Here is an 18,459-nt window from a genome sequence, read left to right as displayed (position 1 = left end):
ATGGTTTTTACTTTTGTGTTATGCATTTAATACACAAACTCCGGAAAAATATGTTCTTTGCAAAATTGTACAACAATGAGAGGGAGAAGTTATTCATAGAAAACAACATTGCCATAAAATGAAAACATTTCCTTTAATGAGTGCTCATTGTTTGAAAAATATTAATGAATTTAAACAGTTCATAATATTCACATACAAGTATGTTTAATATATCATTATTTACTGATTCTTTATATCAATAGGTACCTGAATGAATGAAATAACATTGAATACGCCGCAGAAATATCAATCTCCCTTAACAATGGAATTATTTTGTCTTTGAAATATTTCATTGGCGCCAATAAATGATCTAATAAAACAGGCGAATGATTTTTTTTGTACATTATCACATAAGATTTTTTCATGTTATTCCGATAAGAATTGTCGTTTTCCCCCTTGTCGTGGGGAAAATGTGCGCAGTTTCCTAAGTTATATTTTTAATGATTTGCGTGTGGTTGGTATAATAGACCATAAAATCCATAAAAATATCATAATAATAATTTTGAAAGAGTTTTGGGCATTTTATCTTTCCACGTGAAAAGAAATGTTCATCATTTTGCACTAAGAATTTTCTTAGCTTTTAATGTTTGTAAATTTTAGAAATTCTTATCACAGCTTCCCTATGCTATCTCCTTTCTTTGTTGCGTCAAATTTTTCTTTAATTCTATTCAGATTGATGGTACTTTGGGCATCTTGTGAATTTGAAATTTCACATTTTCATTCAATGTCACTTTTCCTGATTTATGCGCTCACTTTTTCTCACTTATAAAGTAGAAAAGCTCCCCTCGGGATGCATTGTTGTTACTTTTTAGTGCACATTTCCGGAAAACTGAAATGCAACATACGATAAGACAAAGAAGCTTGATTTTTTGTTGTTTTTAGCTTCAAGATGTACCTGCATGTCTTTCACAAAGTAATCCTTATTATTTTATAACGTATTATTTATGACAAAGGAATAAATTAACTCTCTTTTCTTCTGGTACTTTTGTGTTATGAAATAAATAGGAAACTAGCGTTTTGTTGAAATATGATGAAATAGGTCGTCTCATAAATGTCACAAAAAAATTAAAGAACAAAAAAAAAGTATTTATGAATTTCCCTGATTTGGCCAAATAATTTCTTTATCTGTTTAAATTTAAAATATTGGATTTTTTTTCTTCAAAATGTTTTAGATTGATTATAGAAATGCAAAATAGTAAAAATAAAAATTAGCACAGAGTTTATCACGAGAGAAAAGGTCAGTAGATCGCGATATGGAGTGGAGTTTTCAATTTAAAAAAAAAACTGAATATTTATTTCTACCCAAAATTGCATTTCTCATGAAATATCGTCTTCTTAGGCAATATTCCATCTAGATTACATACTTGAATGTGCATCAAATGCCGTTCAAGTGATTTTCAGTTAGCGATGATGGGAAATTGCAAGTAATTGAAACAATTTACACGTCCTTGTATATTGAATTGTTTTCCACCATAAACAACCTAATATAATTGTGATTGATTGAAAATTACAGAAATAATCTCCAATTTATGAAATATCTTCCTAAAATGCCGTTTTATAAATTCTCACACGCAAATTTATTCGGTGAAATATTAAATTCCTCATGTAAAATCTCCCAACAGATAACATTGTGATGTGAATATCAATTTTCTCTACATATTTGAGGATTCATTTTTTTTACGTCTGTACATTACAAGACTTTAGAGAAAATACAGTAAAAGGAATTATGTTGTGATAATTCGGAAAATTAAATTAGAATTTCCTTCCACATAGAATAGGAATTTTTTTTGTTTATTTTGCATTAAAAAACTTTGAAGAATGAATCACAACTAAAAAAAAGTATTATTGGGAAAAATATAAATATGAAAGTTAACTTTAAAAGAAAAACACATTTAAGATTATCTCTTGCAACAAAATGTGGGGCAGAAAGCTTTATGGGAACACGGGATGTCATTTGCATTAATAATGTTTTAGGATGACCCCGGACTGCAGCATATTCGGTATCCACATACAATATTTCTGGCATTCTGTGTAGAGCTTTTCCGCGATAATTTTCCCACATTATACGGATATTTATCGATTGGCACAACCAACCAGAAGCTCGGGTGCGTTTAATCTTCGCCACAATGAAAATTTTTCAAATTATATGGGTAGAGTCGTGAACCACACAACTCTTCCAACATGATTTTTCCATCAGTAGGGAAAATACGTTTGAAGGTATAAAGGAAATTAAAAAAATGATAATGCAAAGAATCTAGAATTTAGTCTCCTACAAAGATTTTACTACATTTCTTTTCAATCCCATCCAACTTCAGGTTCACATTGAGCATAGTAGGGGACACATTTCTGTAGCTGTTTATCGTAGGTGTGATAGGCCTCTCCGCACTTAATTCGTTGATAGGTGTAGCCACCTTCGCTTCTGTAGCACTCGTAGTAATGGTCACAGCTTTCGCGATCTACAAAACGTCCTTCATCTTTGCATTGATACTCACATGCATTGGTTTTCGTATTGAAAGCAAAGTTCAGTTCATCTCGACACTTATAGGGGATGATTTCATGGGTACCACCCATTACTCTGCAGAAAGCATAGTATCCTGGATATAGTGTATGTGTGACGAATTTATTATCCTTCCGAGAGCAATCGTATGGGATGATGCGTTTGCAACCTTGGCTGTAGCTGTCGTAGATGTAATCTGCAGGGCATCTGTAAGTTACTGGCATTACGTCCCCTTGGTGAGCGCAGTAATGATAAATCCGACTATCGTACACGTCGGGAAAGTACCCACGACTTGTACATAGTTGAGCCCCTTCTTGGCACAAAAGATCCATAATGGGATCCCCCAAAGTTATTGCACATCGATTGTACTGCGAGTCACAAAAAGGTGTCTCAGGTGGGCATACACCCTGGTAGACGGGAGTTTCAGCAAGGGCGCACATCTGTTGGGTGGAAAATTTTCAATATTGTCACCCGAAATGAAAATGATGAGGGTGCTGCAAAGATTATTCATCTTCCATCGATCTATCTCAGATGGAAATTTGTGCCAAATACCATCTTGTAGGAAGGAATGTTACCCACAAAAAAAAACTTACCACAATACTGCGGCAGTCGTAGCAATAGGTATCCATGCGATTCGTACAATTCTGCAATGTCTGGATAGCAGCTGGTGAGATTGATTCTACTCTTGTCTTGCTCGAAATTTCATTGACTTCCTGTGGCCTGGTAATGGGCATTGGTACTTTTTGTGCCATTAACGTCGGTTGTTTATTTGCAGTTTCTGCAACCTTTTCCACAACAGCACCTCTGGTAATTCCACTCGATAAGAAGAGCACAAAACCCACAAAACTTAGCTTCCACATCTTTTTTCCCCTAAATGTTTCCAGTAACAGAGATCTTTACAAACTAAACTCTTCTGATCACATTGTCTGTATTTATTTGATTTGGTTTTTTATAGACCTTTACATCTTAAGTCTTAATTAACTGATAATTATCAATTAAAGATAATCTGCATGGTTTCACGGAATATCAGACAAATTTCTGATAAAACAATTATCTAATAAAAAGTGGACAATGTCTTCTTTAATGTCTTTTTTTTGGTTTTGTTGAGAACTTTATTGGTTCTAATATAAATTTTATTCTTTTAGTAATGAATAGCAATCTTTTATCAAACTGCTAAGTCAGCAAGAAAGAAATGGTTTCCTAACTCTGAAACTTAATCTCTTATAAAATGTACTCTATACCTACAGTTTCTTCTTATGTACCAATATTAGTGTTTCCGACAGTTTCAATAAGTATTTCTTAAAAATTACTAAATGACAAACCAATTTGTTTTATGACCTTGTTTAGTTGTAAATATTCTTAAAAGATATTTCAAAGGGTAATCATTTGACTTTATTTAACCATCCTATGTAATCTTGACATTCTTTACATATATCCAACTTCTGGGTAACATGAATATCCATTATCCGCTACACACCTTCCTTGTTCTTTTGAAAAATATTCCATGCCCATCATGGCACATCTTACACGTCGATACGAAAGAGAATTTCCAGTTCTGTAGCATTCGTAGTAGTGTTGGCAACTTTCTCTATCAACAAAATGACCCTCTTCTTTGCATTGGTACTCACATGCATTCGTCCTAAGATTGTAGGCAAAGTTCTGATCATCTCGACATTTGTAGGGAATAATCTCCGAAGAAGCTCCGTTTACTCGGCAATAAGCGTAATAAGCTGGATTTGTTGCATGTAATACAAATTCATTTTGTTTCCCATTACAATGAAATGGAATGATACGTTTGCAGTTGTGAAGTTTTGTATCAAACACTGTGTCTTCAGGACATGTGTACACATCTGGATAAGATGTTCCTGGGCCTTGACAGTAGTAATACTTCCTTGCATCATTGACATCTGGATAGTATCCATAACCGGTGCATCTTTGTGTTATCATGTCTGGTTGATTGTTGCACATTTGTTCCATGTATGTATCCTGCATACTGGCCACACACCTTTGAGTGGAACTATGACCAACATAGTCACAATATGGCTCTGAAGATGGGCATGTACCTTGGAAAATTGGTTGCTCTTCACCTGCACAAATCTATTAAAAGAATAAAGTTTACTTTCTTTATCCATTACACTATTTAATGTATAAATATAATACTTGATCACACTATCAACTTACAACAATTGTACGACAGTCATAGCAGTAAGAATCCCAACGTCCTGAGCAGTTTTGGAATGTTTCAATAACTGCTGGATTTATTGGAATGTTTGCCTTTGAGATAATTTGGGGCTGATTTGGAGATGCATGTTGCGCTTCTAACGGTGTAGCCTCATTTGTTGCATCTACTGCAACAAACTATTATGGGATATTAAAATAAAATGTTTATATTTCCTCCAAAATGAAATCTCTTTATTTTCAAATGGTACATGTACATACCAAAAGCAGAAAACCTATGAAGAACATGATTGAATAAAGAAATTATTCTTTGTGTTGTAACAAAGGAAGCAATTATTTCAAACTGAAGTACTTTTTTAAATCATACCCATATTTATACTTCTTAACTTCTCCATGATCTTTATGGCGTTTTCCGAGAATTCCCGAAATTAGACAAGAAAATAAGGAAATCTATTACTCAATAAACCAATCTAATAAACTCTATGGGTATGATTAATTTTTCAATCAATTTTACAGTCTCTTTATAATAAAAGAAGAACCCCCAAGATAATTCTGCTTTGGAATTCTGATAACACTGATAAGAAAGACTTTTTTTCACAAAATAAAGATCGACATGTATAAACATTATGTTTAAGCGTAAAATATGCGTAGGAGGAATTAATTCTTATCATAGAGGTTTTATCGGATAATTTTGGAATTTGTGAGAAGTTGTGAAAATTAAATTGGTGTTAATTCAAAATCCATTTTGATATTTAGCCTATCACAATGTGAATCTCATATGGAATTCACATTAATTAAATTCACACACGTTGGTAGGATCGAGAAATCAATTTATACCGTGGAAATTTTCATTTTCTCATGGCTTTCCTCCACATGTAACGCATTTCCACGATGAGGATAAAATTGGTGTGAGAGCTGAATTCCAAAAGAGGAGACAATTAAAATATACCCATTCGTATAAATTGCTTTGAATATATTAATTTTATTTATGCAGAATTTCTCTGACTATCTAATAGGGGAGAAACCAACGGTATAGGTATGCAGGGATGTAGAAAGCTTCCAGAACTCTTAATATATACATACATTTTCCCGTTGCTGGCAGATACTTCCAGATCTCTCCCTCATCCATGTATTTATGTTCTCATGACCGACTAATTGTTCTGTACTTCTCCTACACTACAGTATGTTTTTATTTTCAACCAAATGGTAATGTTTATTCGCGAAGAATTCCCCCTAAGGAACCTTGATATAAAATACTTTAAATAATTATATACCTACATAAATGCTACCACACAAGTTCACTATTTTTCTTAAATTTTATAAATGCTGGGAATCATCCAATATCAATTAAGTTTATTGTAGTTATTAAATAACGAAATTTTCCTCTCACAGGATACCGCCACAAGTCTAAGTTTTTCTTTTTAGTAAAAATTACGCCTGATTTTATTGATTTTATAAAGTCCCTAAAAATCATCGCGTTATATTTGGTGTTTTTTTTTTTCATTGTAAAAATTACGATAAAACTTTTCAAAATGTTGATTCTAAACAGAACGAGTTTTCAAAAAGGGAAAACCTTCACTTTGAGCGTGAGAAAAGTTTTCTGAACCCACATGGAAAAAGGGAAAGTCATTATCTTTCCATGGGACACAGTGAATGTGCAATCAAAGCAATATGAAACCCATCGTCGTGCTGGTGGAAACTTTTGAGGGATTGAGAGACAATGAGGGTGCGAGCGGGTGGTCCTAATTGAGGTCCGTCCGATATCACTTGGGAAACACTCTCCTCAAGCCTTTTGCGGAATAATATCATGCGGAGAAAGTGTAAATGGTAGATAATTAAGAAATTAACATGTTATGTAGCTAGGACTTTCTTTGATAATTTTCCAACCATAGTCTCTTTGGGATAATTACAAGGCTCATGGGCAGATGTAGGATGTACAGTACACAGTGCCTACATATATACATATATAGTATAGTAAATGCCGTCTTTGCGTGTGATAAGAAATTATTTGTCTCTCTTGTGCTGTATTTCCTCGGACTTGTGAATCAAAAGGGGAAAATTTCACTTTTTCTCAATGAAAAAATATATTATCTGGTGATGTTTATTGAAGCAATTGAGCTCAAACATAAATGATTCTGCACGTTTTGGATATTTTTGCAAATCATGTATTTGAAGGTATAAATGAAGGCACCAACCCACTAGGACTTTACGTATTAAAACTTTTTTTTTTTCTTAAAAATTGACTAAATTTGTGACACAATCTTACTATACTATTATGTAATTATATGCGAACTGTAAAATATGTACATATGTATGTAGGTGTATACATAAATTCCAACAATTATTAACTAAAGAAGATGTGATAAGATGTGGGAATTTTGGGTGTCATTTGACCACTCAGAGGATTTAAGGAGAGTCTCCATTCAACTCAACTCAACTTTCTCCATTAATTCCTCTTTCCGAGATGGCTTTTTCCTTCATCACGGAGAGAGAGAGAGTGAGACTCTCATTTGACATTTTGACCACAAACACCAAAAGGGTACGGGGGATGATGATCATGAATTTTGTCTCCCTCAAACACACAATAAATTCAATTACATTTTGCTTCTCTTCATCACAAGAATCTCCCTTTTGACATCATGCGGGGATGTTAATTTTCGTGAAAATTTCAACTTTCCCACATCTTTTTTCCCCCATGAATTTTCAATGCCACCCAATTAAATCATTTACAAACAAATTTTCCAACCTCCATACGTGTTAAATTTTAATGAGAGCCGCATGTGGACTTTTTTATTACCACACAAATTAGCGCTTTTTTACGTGGGAAACTGAAAAAAGTCCCCGTATAAGGATTTTTTTTTAACATGTAATGAATTTTTAAAGCAAATTAGCTTTGATTATTTGAAGGATTTAGAGCTAGTTTTGTACTACGTCAAATATTTGAAATTTCAATTTAGAAGATTTGAAAAAATAAAGAATAGATAGGGGAGGGCGGGGCTAATAAAGTCACTTAAGGGTTTAGAAAAATCTTAAAATATCATATTTTCCAAATAGATAAAGCGAAATGTATAGCTCATTTCTTTAGGAAATTTACTGCCCTATAACTCTTTCTCAGATCATTTTGTTCTATCTAGCTAGGAAATATAATATTTAAGGCTTTTTCCAAACCCTTAAGTGACTTTATTAGCCCCGCTCTCCCCTACTATGTATCAATTTAAGGATAATCCATATAAAGTTACAAACTGAATAAAGTTATATGGAATTTAAACAATGTAAAATGTATAGTAAATTCATATCAGATTAAAATAGATGGTTATGCTGTGTGCCTTGCATGTTATGAATTAAGTTAAAATGCATCATGAAATAATTGAAGCATTCAGGGAATTTTCATGAAATTTTAATCTATTAAATCTGGAATGGTATGGTGTACTTACATTAGTTCCTTCTCCTGTTAGTCTTCAATGAAATCCTCTTCACACCCGTCCCTCCCTTTTCCTTTGCTCATCACTTCACATTTGGCATCTATCTAACTTGTATGTGTCTCTGGCCATTGTGCTTTAGATGTGACCTGCCGTTCGGATGAGTTCACATGTGGTAATGGAAGGTGCATCCAGGAGAGGTGGCGGTGTGATCGGGACGATGACTGTGGCAACAATGCTGATGAGAGAAATTGTCCCAATGTGACGTGCCAGGCTGACAAAGAGTTCACCTGCTCTGACAACCTCTGCATCACAGCCAAGTGGAGGTGTGATGGTGAGAGTGACTGCCCCGATGGTTCTGATGAGAGGGTGAGTACCACTTCATCAAATGAATTTATATACGATTACAGAGGGAATGGGGGAGGATTCCATCAGTAGAGTCCGCCTGTGAGACAATTTTCTTTATCGTCGTGTCGAGTATTTCAATTATTAACTATTTTTTTTTCCTTCGCCCTCGGATGAAGAATATTGACGTTAATTGGATTGGGGTGTAGCGGTGGGGAAAAATCAATGTTTCCACAGAGATATCGCCCCTAAAATTGGATTATAATTTAAAAATTGACAATAAGATGTACGAGTATACGTACTATATAAACTTCCGGAGAATTCTCCCGAATTTTGTTTTTTTCAGTCTTTAATTAAATATTTAAATAATTTAATTTTCTTGAAAACATCAAAACATCCTACGGAAATTTTTATTTTTTCAAATATGATTGTAGAGAAAATATTTATGAATTATTCTTTGGTGTTTGTTTTCATTCAAATTCTTAGATATACAGTATATAGCTAATCGTTTAGTTAAACTTGATTCTTTATTCTAGAAAAAAATCATACATAAAAGAAATTGGTGTTGGCCACGAAGTGGAACACCAACTAATTTTTAGTAATTTTATTTCTACTGGAATGTATCAATATTTTCACGAATACCTACATTGTGGTTTCCTTTCTCTTTAATATTCTTTTCTCGGACGCTTTCAATTGTTCAAGTATTTTCATTTCATCGACTTGGTGTTTTCATTCCTCTAACTTGGGCCACATACTCAACTCCTGCAATGCTGTCCATTCATAGAAATGTATTGAAAATCCATCAATTTACGTAAATTGCAAAAGAAGAGAAAAATAAACATTGAATCAACCCTTTTACCCCTTTTCACATTTAATTCAAAATCTGTATTATGTAAAAACATTTGAATTATCAATTAGATTATTCTCACCACACAATATATAACGTCACAACGTGATAGCGACCGCAATAAACTCTGATTTGGTCAAATTGAATTTCCATTTTGTCTCTCTGAATCAGTGGTTTTTTGAGATCCTCATCAAACAAGTACTCTTGCTTAAAATATAGGAGACACAATTCTATACTAAAATCATAAAGTTAATGATACTCGAGATGTATAATAAAACAAACCCGCAGTGTTACCCCGCGATTGACAAAACAATGTCCAAATTTTATCTTATCACCCTTCCCATATTCTGTGAATAACTCTTTGCTTTGATGTACCATGATCGTGTGTAATTGTTTTGGGTTTTAGGAAAGAACTAACAAAAAAAATCAGGACAATCTTATTAATGCGGGAGGAGTTTGAAAGACCAAATAAAATCATCAAACTGTAAATTCAACCAAAATTCAATATTGATACTGAAATGTAGGTATACTTACATACTTCACGTGAAGTGATAGTCATGATGGCTGTGGGAGGTACTTCATCCCCCATCTTCTATCCCACTTAAATATCACATTAGAGAGAGTTTCCTCCTCACAGATGAAGCCTCATCGCATGTTCCACTCACGGTGGCAATTATTAATTGGACTGACTGTGCCAATAAATGTGACAATCCCGAAAGTGAATTACCTGAGCTCCCTTGGGACGATAGAGTGGTTGCTATTGATTGCTAAAATGGAAGTTTAAATTGAGATTAATTTAGTTTATATTAGGTATAATCACCAAATGATTTCATTTCGAAATGAAAAAGACTTTGCTAATTCAAAATTAATGTTGTGATAAATTAGAAGTGATAATTGTGGCATTCCAAATTTATTTAAAAAAAGGTTTTTTTTTCCATCGACTCATTTTGATAATATTTTATGAAGCACCAAACTTTTCTTGGAGATTTGTTGGAGTTTCCCCGAAAAGTTTGCACCCTCTATTCATATAGAAGAGGGAAAAGGTGTAAAAGTCTGCTGAATGCATTTTTGACACCTTCACCATGGAGAAACTTTGAGAAATTCTCTTTTTCCATTTTGTCAAACCATCTCTTTTGTCTTACACACTCATACATTTTCCGTGATATAAACTTTTGCTTTACTACCTCGAATAGAGGAATCCTAGAACGTTGCCCGCCCACGGAGATGAAAAGAAAAAAACTTTCACAGTTGAAAAGAAAATACAATTTGAAGAAGTGATGGTTGGATCATCAAAAGCATTTTTCATTGCTGTGCTGCGACTTTATTTTTTTTTATTTTTCTGGATCTATTCACTTTGCAGAACTGCGAGAATGTCGTCCGCGTGGTGTCACCATGCACGTCGGCTGAGTTTCAGTGCAGTGATCGCATTACGTGTATCCACCGGAGCTGGGTTTGCGATGGAGAAAGAGACTGTCCGGGTGGGGATGATGAGAAGGCCCCCACATGCCTCAATGTGACATGCAGGGCGGATCAGTTCCAATGCAAAGACCGCTCATGCATTCCCGGTGCACTGGAATGTTCCGGGAAGGCTGAATGCGCCGATGGGAGCGATGAAGTCAATTGCAGTAAGTACACATACATATATGATGTATATAAATTGCTCATACTGTGTGAGATTCAGGGATGTGGGTGAGAGTTTGTGGCTGTACCACAAAAAAAAATGAAAAAGGGCATGAATTTTCCCTCAAGAAATCCAATATTGAGCAGAGTATTCACTCAGGAAGGCAGAAGGATGCGAAAATGGCATACGATGGTTGGTATTGGATTAAAATCCACCCACATTCCTCTCATAACTCCCATTTTTATTTCAACGCGCGGAAAACAAGAGAAAATATCTGACGCTCTACGGCGAATATTGCAAATGTTGCGATTTAAAATTGTCACACTGAAGAGAAAAATTTCCTTCACTATCTTGGCAAAATTTCTCTGGCTGGAGCGATGAAACTTTTTTTCTGTTAAGCTTTGAGGAAATTTTTGGTGTATTAACTCTTTATTGCATTTCCTACACCAAAGTAGATATTGACTGACATTTTCTCGGGATTCGTGGAAATTTTAATCAATAATATACCTCAAAGGCGCTTGCAGAATTTTAAAAAGGAACATCACAAAGGTGGAGTGAAAAAGGTCTGGGTAATTCAATTTGCTTCGAAGTTAATCAAGAAATGAGTTGAAATACGCGTAATTACTCTGATATTTAGCGTTCTTTGTGTAATATGTGAAGAACAATTTATAAAATGATTCCCTTCAAAGAAAATGCTTTAAGTTTTAAAGCATTGCTGTGCCACTGAGTGTCTTCACAATTTGCTTAATTTCATTTAATAAAATTAAGGCAACGACTTGCCTACGGGATTCATTTTCTGGTGGATTTCAGGCAGTTACTCCTCCATAATGAGGGACACAACGCCATCACACGTTCACATACGATCTCACACACTGGAATAATGCAAAATATAATCTATCCACATTTCGCATACCCATGATAATATAGGGTCATTATCTAAGTAAAACTGACCACAAAAAAATCTTTAAATCCTGAAATATAAAAGATTTTTTTGGGAAATTTCCTTTTTCATTTCCTCTTCGTGTTTTTCTTTTACTTGTGATTTTTTTGGCTCTTTAGATTCTTATATAGATACAATACGATAGATCTAAATTTGTTTAAAATTGATAAAATTTAAATAAATAAAACGCAGACCTTTCAAATAGCATCCACATGTAGTGCCCTATTTGAGGGAAAATATATTTTTTATATAAAGCAATATACGGGAAAATCCTCAAAATTCGATCATTTTCAATGCTATTGGTAACACAATGCGAATTTTCAGTTTGAATTGCCATGAGATATTCTCTGGCTTTTGTGCGAAAATTCTATGTGGAATCGCTTTTCTATTCATGCACCCATCTATATATTCTGACCCTCTTCTTTTTTTTTCTTCTACATCACAACCGCCCACTCTGTATGGTTTTTTTTCTTCCTCTTTCAACAGCATCAACAACGCCCGTTGATAAAAAATGCGACCCAAGGAAGGAGTTTGACTGCGGCGGCGGTATTTGTATCCCGTTGTCGAAAGTATGTGACAAGAAGCCCGATTGCCCAGAGTTCCAGGATGAGCCCGCTGATAAATGCGGTAGGAATGAATGTCTAATCAATAATGGGGGCTGTACGCAACTGTGCGTCGATACACCAGCTGGGTACTTTTGTGACTGTCGCAAAGGGTAAGCATCTTCTTCTTTTCTTATACGCAAAAAGGGGGGTTGATTGAAAGGATTCTTCCTACTCTTTCCTACCCTATTGAGAGAAAATTTCCCTTAGCTTTCTCTTTCTCCATCCCCCTACTACACGCAATGGTGGCACACAGAAGATGCGAATTGAGAGCTTCATTTTAGATATGATACAAAGAAGTGGCGTATTTGAGACATTTTACCCAGGAACTGAGTTATGAGGCTGCTCTTACCCTACCCTCCGGAGGCAGTCAAGATTGTTCTATCTGAGATGATTTCTTTTATCAACATTTTGGGGATTTTGCATCCTTGGAAACGTCTATTGTGCATCCCAAAATAAATTAAATCCAAAATCCATGAAATTTTACACGTAGACCATGGGTTTGTGTTTATAGCGGTTTTCCCTACATATTTTCCCTGCGATTTCTTAATTTTTCCTACTGTTTTATTACATCCCCACCCCCATATTTTCGCCCAAGTTTATTGCCCTGCCTTGTTACCTCAATTTTCCTACTTTGCCTTTTGTTTCCCGATCCGTTATAACCGTCCTTAATTCGCCATCCGGGATTCCATGATGTTACATAGTTCCCGTGTGCAATCTCAACACAGAGACTTACCGCGATAAATTTTATCTTTTCCATATATCTGGGAATATCAAAAGGACTTTTCTCGTGCTCCATACAAACACACCTCTTAAAGTTTCCCACAAAATGGCTTTATCTCTTACCAAAATAAACCTTTAAATTTCCCAGAATATTTTCTTTATTCACCTCCTCCTAAGGTATTATTGGATTTCTCTCGCACAAAGGAGAGAAGTCAGAGATATTTTTCTTTATCAAAAACCTTTATTTAATTACCATTTCTATTTTGAGGTGTATATATAAGGTGTACAATACAACCATTTTCTTTTTTTTCCCTCTTCTTGGGAAAATGCTGCCAAATACGTTCACATTGTATGTGCACACAAAAAAATCTGCACAACTTATTTATAAGCTCGGGTTTATTGGAAGAATGAAATAATAAAGGTAGATAAATGAAATTTGTTCATAATTCTAAATTAAATTTGCTGTTGAATTGTCTAATTTATTTAAGCTTTATTTGAAATCCCTGCAACTTAATGAAAAATCAATCAAAAATACTAAAATTTTTACAAACTTCTCTGAGTGTCTATCATCGCAACCTTTCTCTCTATGTAGGTAACTCTATATCATTGTGTAGTATATAGAAAAAAGTAAACTTCCGTAGGGCGAAAAAGAAGCCTTTACGAGGAGTTTTTCCCACCATCTCTTTCGTCTTATCAACTCCTTCTCCTCTTAAACCACCCCCATCACAAGCCATAAATGTGTAGGGCAGGGGTGCGAAAAAAGAAGTGGTAGAATGGGTAGAAATTTGGTATAAATTATTCATTTGGCCCCATTTCTCTATACCACAAAAAGATATCGATTAGTGGACAACAGGACTTGTGAGGATATCAATGAGTGCGAGAATCTTGGTGCGTGCTCACAAAATTGCTACAACGAGAGGGGTGGCTTCAAATGTGAATGCGTTGAGGGATACATGAGGGATCCAAGGGATCACACACGGTGTAAGGCGACGGAAGGACATGCCTCACTTCTATTTGCACGCAGAAAGGACATCCGGAAGATTTCACTGGATCACCGGGAGATGACCTCCATTGTGAACGACACCAAGTCTGCTACGGCACTCGATTATGTTTTCCGGACAGGCATGATTTTCTGGAGTGATGTGGCCGAACAGAAGATTTATAAGTAAGTCACGAAAGAGCTTTTTTTTACCTTTTTTTGCCTATATACATAGATAAATTGGGGATATTACGAAAAAGGGAAGGACCCTCTTTGAGTCCATTTTGATATGAATAAATTTTCCTCAAAATGCAAGGATACTCAAAAAAATTCATATAGAAAGTTTTATTTTAATTTTATAAAAGAAATTTATATAGCCCAAAACACTTTATTTTGTATTCTATGTGAGAGTGGAGTTTGAAAAAAAGGAGCTGTACATTTATTTTTAATTATTGTAATTTTTAACAAAAATCCGACATATTTCCGGTAAAACTTTTCCATTTAGGTACCGCTTAGTCCAAAACCACGGTGTACCAGCAACTTGCTACACAAAACATTAGAACAGAGTGGCGCGCTTGGAGCAAGAAGGAATATTGTGTGGATTAATTCATGGCAAAATGCCCACTTATAGCGTCCATTTGTAGGGGAGTAGTATGAGGGGAGCTGGGTGGGTAGGGTGAAAATAGGGAAAGAAAGTTTTGTGAATAATTTTGCGTGCCCGCTGAGGAATTTGCGCTCCGCAAAACGAGTGTAAAAGGCTCGTCAATAATAATTGTGTAACATTTCTTTTTCATACCCAATGGTTTTGTGGATTTCCTGGTTGTTGGATAAGGGAGGGTAGGGGGTGAGAATGGTGTGGGAGCGAAAAGTGTCCATTCATGAAGAAAGTTTTCCATATAGCCCTATTCACCCTGTTCAAATTTGCCTAAATTGAGTAAGTTTTCGAGTCCTTTTGTTAGCATACAAAACATCGAGTGAATTTGTATGTGCCCGCACCATGAATGGGGAAGTTAGAGAATGACGTAGAGTTATTTCAATGTGCTGCTGTTAGTCCTCAAAGGGAATGGAAAAAAATGTGCTCTTGCCATCCAATGGGGAGTCTTTTCTGTCGAGCTATTGTGACCTTATACAGTGTTCACAGGAATTCCCGGATTGGCACAAAAGTCATTTTAGGCTGTAAGAGTACCCCCATGGCCGTGTTGACCACAATAGCTATATTATTGCTAAAATTATGTGTTTTCGAATAAGATTTTAAAGATATCAAAGTTAAGTTTTTTTGGTAAAATTCTGTAATATCTGGTAATAAACTCAAACAATGATCAAATTCTTTATACGATCACAACAAAAGAGAAATCCTTCGTGAAGTCCTTAACAGCTTTTCCTATTTTTTTTTCATCTTTTCATAACAGAGCACCAATTGATGAAGGGAGCGACAAGACGGTTGTAGTGCGTGACCAAGTTGTGACCTCAGACGGTCTAGCTGTGGATTGGATCTACAATCACATCTACTTCACCGATACCCACAAATGCACCATTGAATTGACCAATTTTGACGGAAACATGGGAAAAGTGTTGATTAAGGATGACATGGAAATTCCGCGCTCCATTGCTTTGGATCCACTCAATGGGTAAGTAATAATGCTTACTACATATTTCACATACCGAATGAGCCTCTCTTGTTAGAGCTTTATAGTAGTTTAGTTAGTGCCGACATATATGCATAAAAAAGCGAAAATGGGAGTGTGTAGCATCTGAAATGTGTCCATTTGCACAGAATACGATGATGGTGCCTCGCTTGGAGTCATAACTCTCTTTCACGAATCCAACTGTATGTATGTATATGTATATAGAGCCAAAGGCATTTGAATTGGAGCAGAAACCCGAGGGGTTGTGTACAACATTCCATGCTTGTGACTTAAACCCAAAGCACATCTCTTTCGTGTTTATGTATTTTCCACTTCCATACAAATTTAATGCCAGATGAATAATTTCTGGAATCTGAAGCAATTGCGAGAGAGAGTGCACTTTAGGATGTTATTGGAATTTTTATCAAAAACATCTGAGAGAGAGTAAAGTATTGATGGAATTTATTTTTAATTATTTATCTCACAGTCCAGCGAATATTTCTTCGTTCAAAATAATAGGATACCTATGTATATTGATTGAAAAAATAATATTCTTTGTAGCTCTCTTGTTTAAGTTAAGTTTCTTGTGTGATTTTGCATTAAAGGCCCTCCTCTTTGTTGAATACATTATGTGTGATATTCCATTTAAATTCCATGTGGTTTGATTGGTTTGGCTGTCCCCTCGGTTGTTGAATTCTGCGGTTGTGTTGCGAGAAGAGATGCGTGGTGGCGTATGGTGGTGTCGGCGGCTGTGCCAAAAGGAGTCTATTAACATTTTTGGCCTCTCAATTAGGTGGATGTACTGGACGGACTGGGGCTCATCTCCGAGAATTGAGCGCGCTGGAATGGATGGCACGCACCGAATGCCCATTGTGACGTACGACGTGAAGTGGCCAAATGGAATAACGTTGGATTTGGTGCGAAAGCGCGTATACTGGGTGGACGCAAAACTCAATGAGATCTCATCGTGTAATTTTGACGGCACAGACCGCAATGTTGTCCTCTATTCGGCCGACGTGCTGCGCCATCCATTCTCAATAACGACCTTCGAAGACCATGTATACTGGACCGATTGGGACAAGGAAGCCGTCTTCAAGGCAAATAAATTCAACGGCAGAGATGTTGAACCCATTACAGCGCTCCACATGGTGAGACCCCAACTAATTTATTGCCTTCTACGTGTTAGCCCCCTCGTCCCTCACAAACTCACTCGCCATGGCAATTTCAGCTAATGAGGATGGTTTTCTATATATTGTAGTTGCAACACCCAATGACCATCCACGTATACCATCCATATAGGCAGCCCGACGGTGTCAATTACTGCCAAGCAGTTAATGGGCACTGCTCACATCTCTGCCTACCCGCACCAAAGATTAATGAACGCAGTGCTCGCATCTCCTGCGCCTGTCCTACTGGGCTCAAACTTATGGACGATGGCCTCATGTGCGTGGAAGATGGTGAGTTTAATTTTTCTTTGATCCTTCATTATAATTCTCGAGGGTTATGCAAGTGGCACAAGATTCCTTTTTTTTCTAAAAGCATTAGTCCTAATAAACTTATAACAAAAATGTAAAATAAAGTCAATGTGTTATGATATCTAGCATTAATGAATTGTTAAATATTTTACGAAACTTGGACCATTTGCAATTCCCCTTGATGTCTCATATACATATACATATTAGCTGATACCTAGCAATATCAATAAAACAAAATTTAATTTAAATATTTACTTAAATATTTGCTTTTGGGTGATTTTTCGCATTCATTAGCATTAAAAATGTTCAATTATAAATATATATTTATTTACTTTGGTTTCTATTTGGCAATTCAGTTAATATATGTATTATTTTTTTTCTCTTTTTCTCTGTGATTTATTTTCACCTATTGGTTTACAACCACCAAAAAAATTTTTTTAACCACATACATAAATATATTTATGTGTGGGGAATGTGTGTGTACGAATGCGAAACAAAAATTTGGTGCTATGTTGGAACTAAACACAAAAAATTGCATCAAATGTATCAATATCATCACACAAATATTTTTTTAATATGGCGGTATGACTGGAAAACATTTTTTGAATACACCAACAAAAAAACACAAAATTGGGGTAAAAATAATAGAGGTTCCAACGACAACAATTAAACCACCACCAACGCTATCAACAGAGGATCCATTGTTGGTAGCTTCTGGAACAAATAACACCGTGGTTGATAAATCACAGAGTAGAAATGCCACAAACAACTCGGGTAGTGATCATGACAGTGGGGCAGATAGAAATAGCATCCCTCCTAGTGAGGAGCCCGCCACTGCACCTGCCGGCGATGCGAATGACACGCGTGAGTATTATGCTAATGAAGAAGAAGCTCTCCTATAACACCCAGCTTTACATGGGGGATTGAATGGGTAGGAGGGAGGGGGTAGTGGAATGATTTTTTTTTAAGTATACATTACAAAGTAGAAGCTGAAGAGGTGTGTATGGTTCTATTATTCTTTCTCCATGCGACATTCCAATTAAAATATCATATCCACCACCACGCTTGAATTTCTCGCTCCATTCAACCATCACCTTACTAAACCTCACGGTTTCTCAACTTGAACCATTTTCCCGTCTTTTTTTCCTTTTTGAATTGCAGAAAGTTTT

At 35.6% G+C, this 18,459-nt stretch overlaps 3 protein-coding genes and 1 long non-coding RNA gene across 26 annotated transcripts in view; 2 read left to right on the top strand and 2 right to left on the bottom strand.

Moving 5' to 3' along the window:
* Window positions 1-18,459, top strand: part of LOC129796907 (uncharacterized) — an 83,774-nt gene that overhangs the window by 47,716 nt on the left and 17,599 nt on the right. The gene's annotated exons all lie outside the window — the stretch shown is intronic.
* LOC129796626 (low-density lipoprotein receptor) overlaps window positions 1-18,459 on the top strand; it is a 70,812-nt gene that overhangs the window by 38,639 nt on the left and 13,714 nt on the right. For 16 of the 23 annotated variants that reach the window (XM_055838762.1, XM_055838770.1, XM_055838725.1 and 13 more), the window contains 8 exons: window positions 8,276-8,502; window positions 10,686-10,950; window positions 12,373-12,601; window positions 14,044-14,376; window positions 15,600-15,818; window positions 16,609-16,963; window positions 17,074-17,272; window positions 17,939-18,154. In XM_055838762.1, coding sequence (XP_055694737.1) covers window positions 8,276-8,502; window positions 10,686-10,950; window positions 12,373-12,601; window positions 14,044-14,376; window positions 15,600-15,818; window positions 16,609-16,963; window positions 17,074-17,272; window positions 17,939-18,154 — 2,043 coding nt within the window. The remainder of the gene's footprint in view (window positions 1-8,275; window positions 8,503-10,685; window positions 10,951-12,372; window positions 12,602-14,043; window positions 14,377-15,599; window positions 15,819-16,608; window positions 16,964-17,073; window positions 17,273-17,938; window positions 18,155-18,459) is intronic. The other 7 variants (XR_008751276.1, XM_055838833.1, XM_055838824.1 and 4 more) reach the window with 1 other exon arrangement.
* LOC129796873 (uncharacterized) lies at window positions 2,281-3,441 on the bottom strand. Its single transcript, XM_055838995.1, has 2 exons — window positions 3,130-3,441; window positions 2,281-2,976 (listed from the first exon to the last, which is right to left on the bottom strand). The coding sequence occupies exons 1-2, from the start codon at window positions 3,394-3,396 to the stop codon at window positions 2,335-2,337; spliced, it is 909 nt and encodes a 302-aa protein (XP_055694970.1). The 5' UTR covers window positions 3,397-3,441; the 3' UTR covers window positions 2,281-2,334.
* On the bottom strand, window positions 3,911-5,064 carry LOC129796860 (uncharacterized). The gene is made up of 3 exons (XM_055838981.1): window positions 4,976-5,064; window positions 4,718-4,894; window positions 3,911-4,633 (listed from the first exon to the last, which is right to left on the bottom strand). The coding sequence occupies exons 1-3, from the start codon at window positions 5,000-5,002 to the stop codon at window positions 3,962-3,964; spliced, it is 876 nt and encodes a 291-aa protein (XP_055694956.1). The 5' UTR covers window positions 5,003-5,064; the 3' UTR covers window positions 3,911-3,961.

The sequence above is a fragment of the Lutzomyia longipalpis genome, chromosome 1, assembly GCF_024334085.1.
Source record: "Lutzomyia longipalpis isolate SR_M1_2022 chromosome 1, ASM2433408v1".
NCBI lineage: Eukaryota > Metazoa > Arthropoda > Insecta > Diptera > Psychodidae > Lutzomyia > Lutzomyia longipalpis.
This window is presented reverse-complemented; position numbering and strand designations above follow the sequence as displayed.

Bases quoted from the DNA above. Each gene is read 5' to 3' on its own strand.
- LOC129796873 (XM_055838995.1), bottom strand. From the start codon at position 3,396: ATGTGGAAGCTAAGTTTTGTGGGTTTTGTGCTCTTCTTATCGAGTGGA. The intron at 2,977-3,129 runs GTAAGTTTTTTT...TCCACCCAACAG, and splicing joins ACGACTGCCGCAGTATTGTG to ATGTGCGCCCTTGCTGAAAC.
- LOC129796860 (XM_055838981.1), bottom strand. From the start codon at position 5,002: ATGTTCTTCATAGGTTTTCTGCTTTTG. The intron at 4,895-4,975 runs GTATGTACATGT...ATCCCATAATAG, and splicing joins TCATAGGTTTTCTGCTTTTG to TTTGTTGCAGTAGATGCAAC. The intron at 4,634-4,717 runs GTAAGTTGATAG...TTCTTTTAATAG, and splicing joins ATGACTGTCGTACAATTGTT to ATTTGTGCAGGTGAAGAGCA.